The sequence below is a fragment of the Mobula birostris genome, chromosome 6 (assembly GCF_030028105.1).
Source record: "Mobula birostris isolate sMobBir1 chromosome 6, sMobBir1.hap1, whole genome shotgun sequence".
NCBI classification, from domain to species: Eukaryota; Metazoa; Chordata; class Chondrichthyes; order Myliobatiformes; family Myliobatidae; genus Mobula; species Mobula birostris.
This window is the reverse complement of record NC_092375.1, coordinates 91,222,337-91,235,787: the sequence shown is the minus strand read 5'-3', so window position 1 is coordinate 91,235,787 and position 13,451 is coordinate 91,222,337. Positions and strand designations below refer to the sequence as shown.

The 13,451-nt window shown below is 42.9% G+C and overlaps 1 protein-coding gene across 3 annotated transcripts in view; it reads left to right on the top strand.

Annotated features, from left to right (window-relative positions):
- The window catches only part of dgkh (diacylglycerol kinase, eta), a 504,569-nt gene that overhangs the window by 436,753 nt on the left and 54,365 nt on the right, over positions 1-13,451 (top strand). For all 3 annotated transcript variants that reach the window (XM_072260835.1, XM_072260834.1, XM_072260833.1), the window contains 2 exons: positions 3,938-4,030; positions 7,207-7,326. In XM_072260835.1, coding sequence (XP_072116936.1) covers positions 3,938-4,030; positions 7,207-7,326 — 213 coding nt within the window. The remainder of the gene's footprint in view (positions 1-3,937; positions 4,031-7,206; positions 7,327-13,451) is intronic.

Genomic DNA, 13,451 nt, shown 5'->3' with positions numbered 1-13,451 from the left:
CCATCTAATTATTCCCCTGTTGGTCTGTCATTTATTATAGAGCCGTACAGCACAGAAGTGAGCCCCTCAGCTACCAGTTTCAGAATTATTTAATCACACATACATTGAAACATACTGTCTGTGTTAATAACCTCCACACACTGTGGAGAGCCCAAAAGTGTAGCCATACATTCCAGTGCCAACATAGCATGCCCTCAGTTCAGCACAACAACACAAGTAGTAGAATAAAATAAAATAAGACAGCAACAGCAAAGCAAGACCCTCCCACCCTCCCAGCCACTCACCCACCTACTCACACAGACAGACAAACCTCCAACCCCAGGATTCCTCTTGGCCTTTGGTCCTTGGCTCTAGACTCTAAGGCTTGCAAGCATCAGGTCTCTCACCTCCAAACAAGCTGACCCAGGTTTTTCAATCTTTGGGCCTCTACCTTTGGACTTTAACCTTTGACATTTGCTGACTTCTGGGTATCCACTCCAGGACTGAACGAGCATGGGTTTGATCATTGGGCCTCCATGCTAGGACCACTGATCATGGGTTTGACCTTCAGGTGTCAACTTCCGGACTCACAAGGACTCCCAATCCCAGTAACTGGTGGGTCACTGGCCCTCATCACTCCTGCTTGTACAGACATCTGAACGAAGACTCTGGGGATCAATGATGTCCTCAGTGCCTACTGACCCAACATCGGGATCACTGACCTTCAACTGTGAGGCATTCTGACCTGCACTGTGAACTGGTTCCTGTCCTGACCTCCTCTAACTCTCTTTTATCCCTTGACAGTAACCTGACCCCTAACTCCCTGCACTGTCCTCTAACCCCTCCCGACGAAAACCTTGACATGGACAGACATTGCAGCAGGCCACTATCTTGACCAGAAGGTCATGTCCATGTCAACCATTTTGCCCTTCTACATTCATCCCACTTTCCCACATTCGGTCCCTATCCTATGTCTTGCCTACTTGAAATTCTGTCTAAATGCCTCTAATCTGATTGGTTCATTTTCCCTGACAGCATGTTCCAGATATCAACCACTCTGTGTAAAAGCATTTACCCCTCAGATCACTTTCAATCCTCTTGTTTTTGATCCCCTTACTACAAGAAAGAGATTTTGATTACTTACCCAATTTATGCCTCTAATAATCCTACAGACTTAAATCAGACTCCTCAGTTTCCTTCACTTCAGGAAAAATAGGCCCAGTCTGTGCAATCTCTCCTCATAGCTAATGACTTCTAGCTCAGGCAAAGTCTTGATGAATCTCTTCTGCATCCTCTATGGTTCAACCTATTGTACGGCCAGCAGAACTACACGCAATACACCAAGTCTTCATGGTAGGTGTTGCTGACAGTGCCATCAAATAGCACCCAAACCTGCTAAGTTGGCTTTTACACAGACTTCTATTCCAAACCTCATGTCAGCTTTATGCTAAGGATCTGAACTCCAGGAACCAGTGAGAGGGACTACCCTGATATAAAGTCAGTATTAATTGTATATTGTGTCTGGCAGCCCTAATAAATCTTGAAGTCAATTGGTTTCAAGGGAAAAATATACCAGAGGCTGCAAGGTTGATGTTTCGTTTATTGTAGGTCTCATATCCCAGCTGCCGATTTCCTCTTAGGACACTATCTTAGGATATACCTTTTTTAGACTCAAAAAGCTCAATTGCATTGCTTTTCAGATGATGGGTGTGAAGGAAGACCTGGAAAACCTAAAGTCAATGTACTATTGCAATATAATAACTAAAAGAAATAAATGTACTATTGACATCTTATTATCTTGATATGATAGAACAATCTCCCTAACCTGGATGAGTGCAGCTGCATCAACACTTTAGAGGCTCAACACCATCTAGGACAAAGCAGCCGATCTAGTTGTTGTACCATCCACTAACCCAAACCTGATTTTGTACACGTAGTCTTTCTGTGTCTGTTCCATCCACTACCCCAAACCTGATTTTGTACGCGTAGTCTTTCTGTGTCTGTTCTATCCACTACCCCAAACCTGATTTTGTACGCGTAGTCTTTCTGTGTCTGTTCCATCCACTACCCCAAACCTGATTTTGTACGCGTAGTCTTTCTGTGTCTGTTCCATCCACTACCCCAAACCTGATTTTGTACGCGTAGTCTTTCTGTGTCTGTTCCATCCACTACCCCAAACCTGATTTTGTACGCGTAGTCTTTCTGTGTCTGTTCCATCCACTACCCCAAACCTGATTTTGTACGCGTAGTCTTTCTGTGTCTGTTCCATCCACTACCCCAAACCTGATTTTGTACGCGTAGTCTTTCTGTGTCTGTTCTATCCACTACCCCAAACCTGATTTTGTACACGTAGTCTTTCTGTGTCTGTTCTATCCACTACCCCAAACCTGATTTTGTACACATAGTCTTTCTGTGCCTGGTCTATTTACATGCATCTTTGATGAAAGATGGCCTCCCCTTGCGTATTGGGATTCTTTAAGGATGCACTCAGAAGAGCAAATAAGGCAGCACTAGTGGATGTGGTATATTTGGATTCTCAGAAAGTGCTCAGTTAAGTCCTTACAGAGGGTTGGTGAACCAAACACATGGAATTAAGTGTAGTTTACTAGCATAGAATGATAGTTAGATTACAAGTAAAAAATAAAGTTATAGGGACTTGGGACTCAGCTGTTCACAACTGGCATCAACAGATGGACTAAGGGGTTCAAATGAAGCATTTGTAAGCTTGCTGATGATACAAAATGAAGTGAGTAGTGGTAAGAAACCAAAGAAGCTTCATAGGGACTTAAACAAACTGAGGAATTGGGTAGAAATTTGGCAGATGGAGTACAATGTAGAAAAATGTGAAGTTATTACCAAAGGCATACTGATTTTATTTTTAAATGGTGAAAAACAAGAAACATTGATGTTCAAAGGGCCCTGGATTTTTTTAAATATAATATTCAAGATGCCATTTCCAGTACACAAATGGAAAGGAGAATGAAATAACTGTTACTCCGGATCGGATGCAGCATAAAAAAACACAGTAAGATAAAGAACACAATTTTTTTTAAAAAATCACAATAAATATAAATACATTAGATAGCTTACAAGTATAGATTGATTGTATGTCCATAAAGTGGGACTAGGCTCAGGAGTGTCTTCACATAAGGTGACTGTGACAGGAAATGATAAATTAATGGTGTTGGGGGTCGGGAGGGGTAGTCTAGTGGATGGAGGCCTTGACCAGCCTTACTTCTTAGGAATGTAATTGTTTTTGAGTCTGGTGGTCCTGGTGTGAATGCTACATAGACTCCTCCCTGATGGGAGTAGGACAAACAGTCCATGAGCAGGGTGGGTTGGATCCTTCATGATTCTACTGGCCCATTTCCAGCACCTTTCTGTATATGTGTTCTTGATGGAGGGTAGGCTGATGCATTGGGCAGTTTTGACTCCCTATTGTAGAGACTTCCTGTCTGTCATAGCATATTTTCCATACTATCCAATGATGCAGCATGTTAGGATGGTCTATACTGCACACCTGGAGAAGGATGTGAGTGTAGATGTGAATAGTCCAGCTCTGTTCAGCCTCCTCAGAAGATAGAGGCATTGGTCAGCTGTGTAGGATGTGTTCTGTGACCATGAGAGGTTCACTGTAAACTAACTCATAGGTATCGCAGGCAATTATGGGCAACCGATTGTCATTATTAAGGAAGTATTTGAATCCCCACTGGGAGAATATGTATAGTGAAAATAGCCTGCACATCTGCTCATTTAATACAAGACACATTTTTTTTTTGGATTGAATAGCACAAAGATCTCTAATTTTTAGGGTTGAGTAGGATTCATAAGTAGTGATGTCATTTATAAGTCACATTGATACTAATAGAATTCTAGTCAATCCTTCTGCAAATGAATGACAATATATAAAGAACAAATCAATCAGTTGGTGTTTCTCACTTTTGTTTCTTCCCCACAGAATCTTACCAGGAACACGGCTATTGAGATTGCCAGTAATGTGAAAGCCCTGCATAATGAAACAGAATCATTGCTTGTTGGAAGAGTTCCACTGGTAAGTTGGTAGCATCTGCAAACTGACAAGTAATAATGTCTAATATGGAGTTCCAAATGGTGTATCTTGTGGGCCATACAGCAGCAGAGGTTCAGGACCATGCACAAATGGGCAGGAAACTCTCCAACACCAGAGACTCAAGTTCAGTCCTGACCGTAGGTACTATGCAGAGTTTGCAAATTCTCCCTGTGCCTGTGTGAGTTTCCTCCAGTTCCTCTGGTTTCCTCCAAATCCCAATGATAGACAGATAGATAGATACTTTATTGATTCCAGTAGCATTACAAGTGCACAGATATACAAATATTAGAAGAAAAGTAAGAAATTCTTTTTTAAAAGTCCTCTCAAGCAGTCCAACAAGAGGAGGTCATCACTTCCCCAGCCAACAGCAGACTCACATCTAAACCTAGCTCCAAAGTTAATGGGCTCACATTCTCAGCTTTTCTTAAGCCTAGCTAACTCAAATGGGCTTAGTACAAAATCTTCATCAAATGTATTGAAATATATACTTTTCTATGGTGAGAAGTCAGCAACTTTGCTATCTGTAATTAGGGTGCTCCCAGTGTTTTCATCAGACAATGCTCCCATCCAGTGACCCTTCCAGATGAAGGTAATCAATCGATTACCCTCCACACATGCTCTGCTCCACTGAGTTCCAGATTCCAGCACCTGTCGTCTCTTATGCTTCCACTGTCCTGCCAGTAACCAGTATTTTTCTTTCCCTTTCCAGTAATTTTAGTGGTGAAGGTATTCAACAGAAAAAAAATCTTAAGCACCTATGTTTTGAGAAGTTATACACACCACAGTTCATCAAGGTTGTCATAGACGGTGAGGAGTAGTGGGGATAAACCCTCCCAATTGTGTGTGTGTGTCAAATAGCGGCTGACAACCAAGTCCAGCACATGGGTCTTCACATGTGGCTTAGCTACTAAACCCAGTGGATCTGTTCCTCCTGACAGGAGAAGGGTCAGAGGCGGGTTACTGCCACCTTAAAACCAGGTGGGGCTCATCAGTCATGGATGGCACCTCATCTAGGAGAAGGAAAACTCTGATCTCAAACCTCCATTGCCTATCAGCTATATCTAATTCCGGGGAAGGCTTTGAGATTAAACCCAAAGGAAAAATCTGGAGCTGGAGTACCAGAGGCAGCCCTGCTGAGTTCACAGCTGACTGGCAGTTAGACAATAGACAATAGGTGCAGGAGTAAGCCATTCGGCCCTTCAAGCCAGCACCACCATTCACTGTGATCATGGCTGATCATCCACAATCAGTATCCAGTTCCTGCCTTATCCCCATAACCTTTGATTCCACTATCTTTAAGAGCTCTATCCATCTCTTTCTTGAAAGCATCCAGAGACTTGGCCTCCACAGCCTTCTGGGGCAGAGCATTCCATATATCCACCACTCTCTGGGTGAAAAAGTTTTTCCTCAACTCCGTTTTAAATGGCCTACTCCTAATTCTTAAACTGTGGCTTCTGGTTCTGGACTCACCCATCAGTGGAAACATGCTTCCTGCTTCCTGCCTCCAGCGTGTCCAATCCCTTAATAATCTTATATGTTTCAATAAGATCCCCTCTCAGCCTTCTAAATTCCAGAGTATACAAGCCCAGTTGCTCCAATCTTTCGACATATGACAGTCCCGCCATCCCGGGAATTAACCTTCTGAACCTATGCTGCACTCCCTCAATAGCAAGAATGTCCTCCCTCAAATTTGGAGACCAAAACTGCACACAGTACTCCAGGTGTGGTCACACCAGGGCTCTGTACAGCTGCAGAAGGACCTCTTTGCTCTTATAGTCAATTCCCCTTGTTATGAAGGCCAGCATGCCATTAGCTTTTTCACTGCCTGCTGTACTTGCATACTTGCTTTCAGTGACTGATGTACAAGAACACCTAGATCTCGTTGTGCTTCCCCTTTTCCTAACTTGACTCCATTTAGATAATAATCTGCCTTCCCGTTCTTACCACCAAAGTGGATAACCTCACATTTATCCACATTAAACTGCATCTGCCATGCATCTGCCCACTCACCCAGCCTGTCCAAGTCACCCTGCATTCTCATAACATCCTCCTCACATTTCACACTGCCTCCCAGTTCCTGTGACACTGCTGGTGCCAAGCTGTATTGGCCTCTGCCTTTCCCTTGGGTTCATCAGCTGTGTGGAGAGGGGGAGCCTGCTCAATGGACAACAGCTTGCTTTCAGTAACGTACCGCCCTGGCTTGTGTACTGGCGAGTGTAGACAACATCCACAGTCAGCACTGATCAACGGAGAGCCTACTACATACCAGTAACCAGGAGATTGTTGTTAATTCCTGGAGAAACTAGGCAAGTCCTGTTGAGTTGGTAACTCTACTCTAAGCCTAATGTGGGAACCAAAAGTTATTAAGCAGCATTAATCCTTTTTAAACTTATTACTTGTGCTTAATGTCACTGACTATCCAAGTAGACCAAGGCAAATTAGATTCAATCAAACCTGATGTTCTCTGTTTAAAACTATCTGGTTCAAATATGATAGAACATAGAACAGTCCAGCATTGGGCTAGTCTGTGGTTTCTTTTGTTTGTTGTCCTTCATTAAATGGAACAAAGAAATGGGTGAATACACCAAGTTACAACTTGATGAAATCTGCTGGACCCAGAAAAAACTCTGAAGCTGAACTGAGAATCATTTTTCATCAGATACAACACTCTTCGGCAAAACAAGCAGTTCACAATAATGCACAGCATTCAGTAACTCAAGTACTTTTGTGGAGGCCCCAAAGTGTAGTTTGAGATATGATGACTGATGGGGATTTGGAGCATGATGGTTTAAGAATCAGATAAGTTGATATTGTAATTACCTTCCATAGATCTGTCTGATCTGTTGAGTTCCTCCAGCAATTTTTGTGTAATGAAATTGGGTCTGGTGGGAGGAGTAGGGTAGAACTGAGTTGGGTGAAACTTCTAATGCTTCAAAACATTATGAAGATTTAGAGGTCTCTTGTTCCTCTGGGTACATACGCTCCAAATGCAGAATGTGAAGATCTATGATCATCCTGTTCCATCCAGCTACTGAACACACATGATCCATTATCAGCAAGTCTTCTGCATTTAAGCAGAAGGAAATATGCACATTTAGCTTGGAACCAGCATTATGATTTCAGGTATTAACTGCTATACTATTTTGTATTTCTAACAGCAACTAGACTCGCCTCAGGAAGAACAGTTGTCAACAGCACTGCACCTCGTGGACATTGAACTGCAAAAGCTTGCAGAGGTTCCATGGCTTTACCATGTGCTGCAGCCAACAGCTGAAGAGGTATAAAAAGGCAGTGTTACTGCTTGCAATTTATGAAAACAATGTTTCCTGAATCTGGTCTCTTTTTATATCATAAGGAATGAAAATGGTATTGTTCCTTCAGCATTTTGTATGTGTTGCTTGGATTTCGAGCATTAGTATTGTTTCTCTGTTTATGAAATGGTATTGGTATTGGTTGAATTATTATCATATATACCAAGATAGAATAAACAGCTTTTGATTTGTGTGCCATCCAGACAGATCATTCCATACATACTGTACATATGGAAAAAGGAAGACAGAATGCAGTATATTGTGTTAGAGTAACAGAAACAAAAAACAGTGCACGTAGACAAATAAAGTGCAAGGACAAGGTAGAGTGGAAGATTACAAGTTTATCTTTTGCAAATGAGAAGCCCTTGAAGAGTCCGATAACAATCGAACAGAAGCTGTCATTGAGTCTAGTGGTCTGGTGGGTCCTTGATTATGTTGGCTGCTTACATGAGGCAGGACTAAGTGTAGACAGGGTCAATAGAGGGGAGGCTGCTTCTAATGATGAACTGGGCGACATTCACAAGTCTGCAGTTTTTTATAGTCTTGGGAAAAGCACTTACAATAGCAAGCTGTGATATATCTGGATAAGATGCTTTCTGTAGTGCATCTGTAAAAATTAGTAGGAGTTATTAGGAACATGATGTATTATGATAGACTCCTGGGGAAGTAAAGGTGTTGATGTGCTTTCTTGGTATAGTCAGATATTAGGGATTCTATTAAAACCACAGGGAATGTTCAGGGGAAGAATGAAAGAGCAACATTCCATTTCATGACTGTTGGTGTCACAGTTGGAAGCATCAAGATTTGCAATTTCTGCCTCTGGTCCAACAAAGCATTACCTGCATCCAGATAGAGCAAGAATCCTCAAAAGAAGGAACTGTGAGTTACAGATTCTGGAATCCTATTGCATGGTGCATCATCTATTACTTATCTGGGCTGTATGGGGTACCCTTTGGTTGTGAAAGTCAAAAGCACATGTATGCAGGAGGCCTGTTTACTGGCACTAAGCGTGGGTCTGTGGTGCAGAAGGGAAAGAGAGAGAAGACGGGGAGCAGTATGATGAGGGACTTGATAGCAGAACAGACAGGAGATTCTGTGGAAGTGAACGGGACACCCAGATGGTATGTTGCATCCCAGGTGCCAGGGTCAGGGATGAATCGGATGGCATCCACAACATTTTGGAGGGGGAGGGAGAGCAGCCAGATGTCTTGATACATATTGGTACCAATGACATAGGAAGGAAAAGCAAAGAGTTCCTGAAGAGAGAATTTAGAGAGCTGGGCAGAAAGCTGAGAAGCAGGACCTCCACGATAATAATTTCTGGATTGCTACCTATGCCATGTGCCAGTGAGAGTCGAAAGAGGATTATTTGGTAGATAAATCCGTGGCTGAGAAGTTGGTGCAGGTTTTTGGATCATTGGGATCCCTTCTAGGGGAGGTATGACCTGTACAAAATGGGCAGATTGCACCTGAAACTGAGGGGGACCAACATTCTCGCGGGCAGGTTTGTTAGAGCTGTTGGGGAGGGTTTGAACTAATTTGGCAGGGGGATAGGAACTGGAGTGAAGGGGCTCAGGATATGACGGATGGTAAAAAAACAAAGATGGTGTGTCAGGAAGGGCAGGCAGGTGACAGGACAAAATTGCAGCCAGCAGTGTGAGTATCCGTGCATTCAGGGTGCAGTAACAAAAAGGGTAGCAAAAACAGTACTCAGAGTGTTATATCTCAATGCATGGAGTATGAGAAATAAGGTGGATGATCTTGCTGCACTTTTACAAATTGTCAGGTATGATGTTGTGGCCATCAGCGAATTATGGCTGAAGGATGGTTGTAGTTGGGAGCTGAATGTCCAAGGTTACACATTGTATCGGAGGGATAGGAAGGTAGGCAGAGGGGTAAGCATGGCTTTGCTGGTAAAGAATGACATCAAATCATTAGAAAGATGTGACACAGGACTGGAGGATGTTGAATCCTTTTGGGTTGAGTTAAGAAATTGCAAGGATAAAAGAACATTGATGACAGTTATAATCAGGCCTCCAAACCGCGGCTGGGATGTGGGCTACAGATTACAGTGGGAAATAGAAAAGGTGTGTCAAAAGGGCAATGTTATAATAGTCATGGGAAATTTTACATGCAGGTAGATTGGGAAAATCAGGTTGGTAGTAGATCTCCAGAGTGAATTTATTGAATGCCTAAGAGATAGCTTTTTAGAGCAGTTTGTTATTGAGCCTTCTAGGGGATCAGCTATACTGGTTTGGGTGTTATGTAATGAACCGGAGGCGATTAGGGACCTTAAGGTAAAGGAACACTTAGAGGTAGTGATCACAATATGACTGAATTCACCTTGAAGTTTGATAGGGAGAAAGTAAAGTCTGATGTAGCAGTATTTCAGTGGAGTAAAGGAAAGTACAGTGGTATGAGAGAGGAGTTGGCCAAAGTAAATTGGAAGAATGACAGCAGGGCAGCAATGGCTTGAGTTACTGGGAAAAATGAGGAAGATGCAGGGCATATGTATTCAAAAAATGAAGAAATAGTTAAATGGCAAAATAGTACAACCGTGGCTGACAAAGGAAGTCAAAGCTAATGTAAAAGCAAATGAGAGGGCATCCAACAAAACAAAAATTAGCGGGAAGATAGAGGATTGGGAAGCTTTTAAAAACCTATAGAAAGTAACAAAAAGAACCATTAGAAGGGAAAAGATTAAGTATAAAAGCAAGCTAGCAGACAATATCAAGGTGGTTAGAAAAAAAGCTTTTTCAAGTATATAAAAAATAAAAGAAAGATGAGTGGATATAGGACCACTAGAAAAAGAAGCCAGGGAAATAATAATAGAGGACAAGGAGAAGGCAGATGAAGTAAATGAGTATTTTAGAAACATAGAAACATAGAAAACATACAGCACAATACAGGCCCTTCGGCCCACAAAGCTGTGCTGAACATGTCCCTATCTTAGAACTACTTGGCTTTACCCATAGCCCTCTATTTTTCTAAGCTCCATGTAGCCATCCAGGAGTCTCTTAAAAGACCCTATTGTTTCTGCCTCCACCACCACCGCCGGCAGCCCATTCCACGCACTCACCATTCTCTGCGTAAAAAACTTACCCCTAACATCTCCTCTGTATCTACTTCCAGGCACCTTAAAACTATGCCGTCTTGTGCTAGCCATTTCAGCCCTGGGGAAAAGCCTCTGACTATCCACATGATCAGTGCCTCTCATTATTTTGTACTCCTCTATCAAGTCACCTCTTATCCTCCGTTGCTCCATGGAGAAAAGGCCGAGTTCACTCAACCTATTCTCATAAGGCATGCTCCCCAATCCAGGCAGCATCCTCGTAAATCTCCTCTGCACCCTTTCTATGGATTCCACATCCTTCCTGTACTGAGGCAACCAGAATCGAGCACAGTACTCCAAGTGGGGTCTGACCAGGGTCCAATATAGCTGCAATATTACCTCTCGGCTCTTAAACTCATTCCCACGATTAATGAAGGCCAGTGCACCATATGCCTTCTTAACCCCAGAGCCAACCTGCGTAGCAGCTTTGAGTGTCAAAAGTTTTACATCAGTCTTTACTGTGGAAGACATGAGCATGTGCCAGATACTGAGGGGTGTGAGAGAAGAAAAGTGAGTGCAGTTTTTATTACAAGGGAGAAGGTGCTCAAAAAGCTTAAAGACCTAAAGGTACATAAGTCACCTGAATCATATGAACTGCACCCTAGGGTTTTGAAAGAGGTAATGTTAGAGATTATGGAGGCATTAGCAATGATCTTTCAAGAATCATTGGACTCCTGCATGGTTCCAGAGTACTGAAAACTTGCAAATGTCACTCTACTCTTTAAGAAAGGAGGGAGGCAGCAGGAAGGAAATTATAGACCATTCAGCCTGACCTCAGTGGTTGGGAAGATGTTGGAGTCAACTGTTAAAGATGAGGTTATGGGGTACTTGGTGACACAGGATAATATAGGACAAAGTCAGGATGGTTTTCTTCAGGAAAAATCTTCATTGACGAACCTGTTGGAATTCTTTGAAGAAATAATAAGCAGGATAGACAAAGGAAAATCAGTTGATGTTGTGTAATTGGGTTTTCAGAAGGCCTTTAACAAAGTGCCACACACGAGGCTGCTTACCAAGTTAAGAGCACATGGTATTATGGGATGTTTGGAGCATTGGCTGATTGGTAGGAGGCAGTGAGTAGGAATAATAGGATCCTTTTCTGGTTAGCTGCCAGTGACTGGTGATGTTCCACAGGGGTTGGTGTTGGGACCTCATATAAGAAAAGATTGGAGATTGGCATTGGAGAGGGTTCAGAGGAGGTCTACAAGGATGATTCCAAATGAAAGAGTTATCATATGAGGAACAATTGATGGCTCTGGGCCTGTTCTTGCTGGACTTCAGAAGGATGAGGGGGAATCTCATTGAAACCTTTCAAATTTTGAAAGGCCTAGACAGAGTAGGTGTGGAAAGGATGTTTCCCATGGTGTGTGAGTCTCGGACAAGAGGGCACAACCCTAGGATAGAGGGGTGTCAATTTAAAACAGACATGCAGAGACATTTCTTTGGCCAGAGGGTGGTGAATTTCTGGAATTTATTACCGCAGCCTTCTGTGGTGGGCAGGCCATTGGGTGTATTTAAGGTGGAGCTTGATAAGTTCTTGATTGGCCACTGCATAGGAACATAAGAAATAGGAGCAGGAGTAGACCATCTGACCCGTCGAGCCTGCTCTGCCATTCAACAAGATCATGACTGATCTGGCCATGGACTCATCTCCACCTACCTGCCTTTTCCCCGTAACCATTAATTCCCCTACTATGCAAAAATCTATCCACTGGGGTAGCCTCCACTGCTTCATTGGGCAGAGAATTTCACTGATTCACCACTCTCTGGGAAAAGCAATTCCTTCTCATCTCTGTCCTAAATCTATTCCCCCAAATATTGAAGCTATATCCCCTAGTTCGAGTCTCACCTACCAGTGGAAACAACTTACCTGCCTCTATCTTATCTATTCTTTTCACAATTTTATATGTTTCTATAAGATCTCCTCTCGTTCTTCTGAATTCCAGTGAATTCCAGCAAATTCCAGTATCAAAGGTTTCGGAGAGAAGGCCGGGGAGTGGGGCTGAGGAGGGGAAAAGAAAGGAACAGCCATGATTGAATGGCAGAGCAGACTTGATTGGCCAAATGACCTAATTTTGCTCCTATGTCTTATGGTCTTATGATCTTATGGTATACACAAGTTTAATAAAAAAAAACTTACTTGTAGCAGCATCACAAAGTATAGTGAAAAAGAACAGTATAACTGGAAACGTTCCATTTACATTTAATCCAACCCCAGCCTATCTGCCATCCTCTGCTACCCTGAAATTAAAATCGGGCTCCTTTGTTTAGCCAGTTTAGGAACATATTCAGAAGAAATTCTGAAGATGCTGGAAATCCAAAGCAGCTCACACAAAATGCTGGAGGAATTCAGCATCTATGGAAGTTAATAAATGGTCGACATTTTGGGCCGAGACCCTTTTCTTAGGACTGGAAAGGAAGGGGGTGACACCAGAATAAAAGATGGGAGGAGGAGATGGAGACTAGCTAGAAGGTGATAGGTGAAGCCAGATGGGTGAGAAGGGAGTGGACCATAGGAGAAGGGGAATAGGAGAGGCACTGGGGGATGGTGATAGGCAAGTGTGAAGAGTGGGAAGGAGGAGGGAATTTTTTTTAAACCGGAAGGAAAAATCGATGTTCATGTCATCAGGTTGTAGGCTACCCAGATGGGATTAAGAGGTGTTGCTTCTTTACCCCGAGAGTGGCCTTTTTGTGGCACAAGAGGAGGCCATGGACTGACATGTCAAAACGGGAATGGGAATAGGAATTAAAATGGTTGGCCATTGGGAAATTCTGTTTTTGGCAAAAGGAGCAGAGGTCGCCCAGTTTATCATGGGTCTCGCCAATGTAGAGAAGGCTGCATTGGGAGCCAGCACAACAGATTTGCAATTGAAGTGTTGCCTCACCTGAAGGAGTGTTTGGGGCCTTGAACGGAGGTGAATAGGCAGATGAAGCACTTTGGCATCTTTCAGGGATAGGTGACAGAAGGGAGATTAATGGG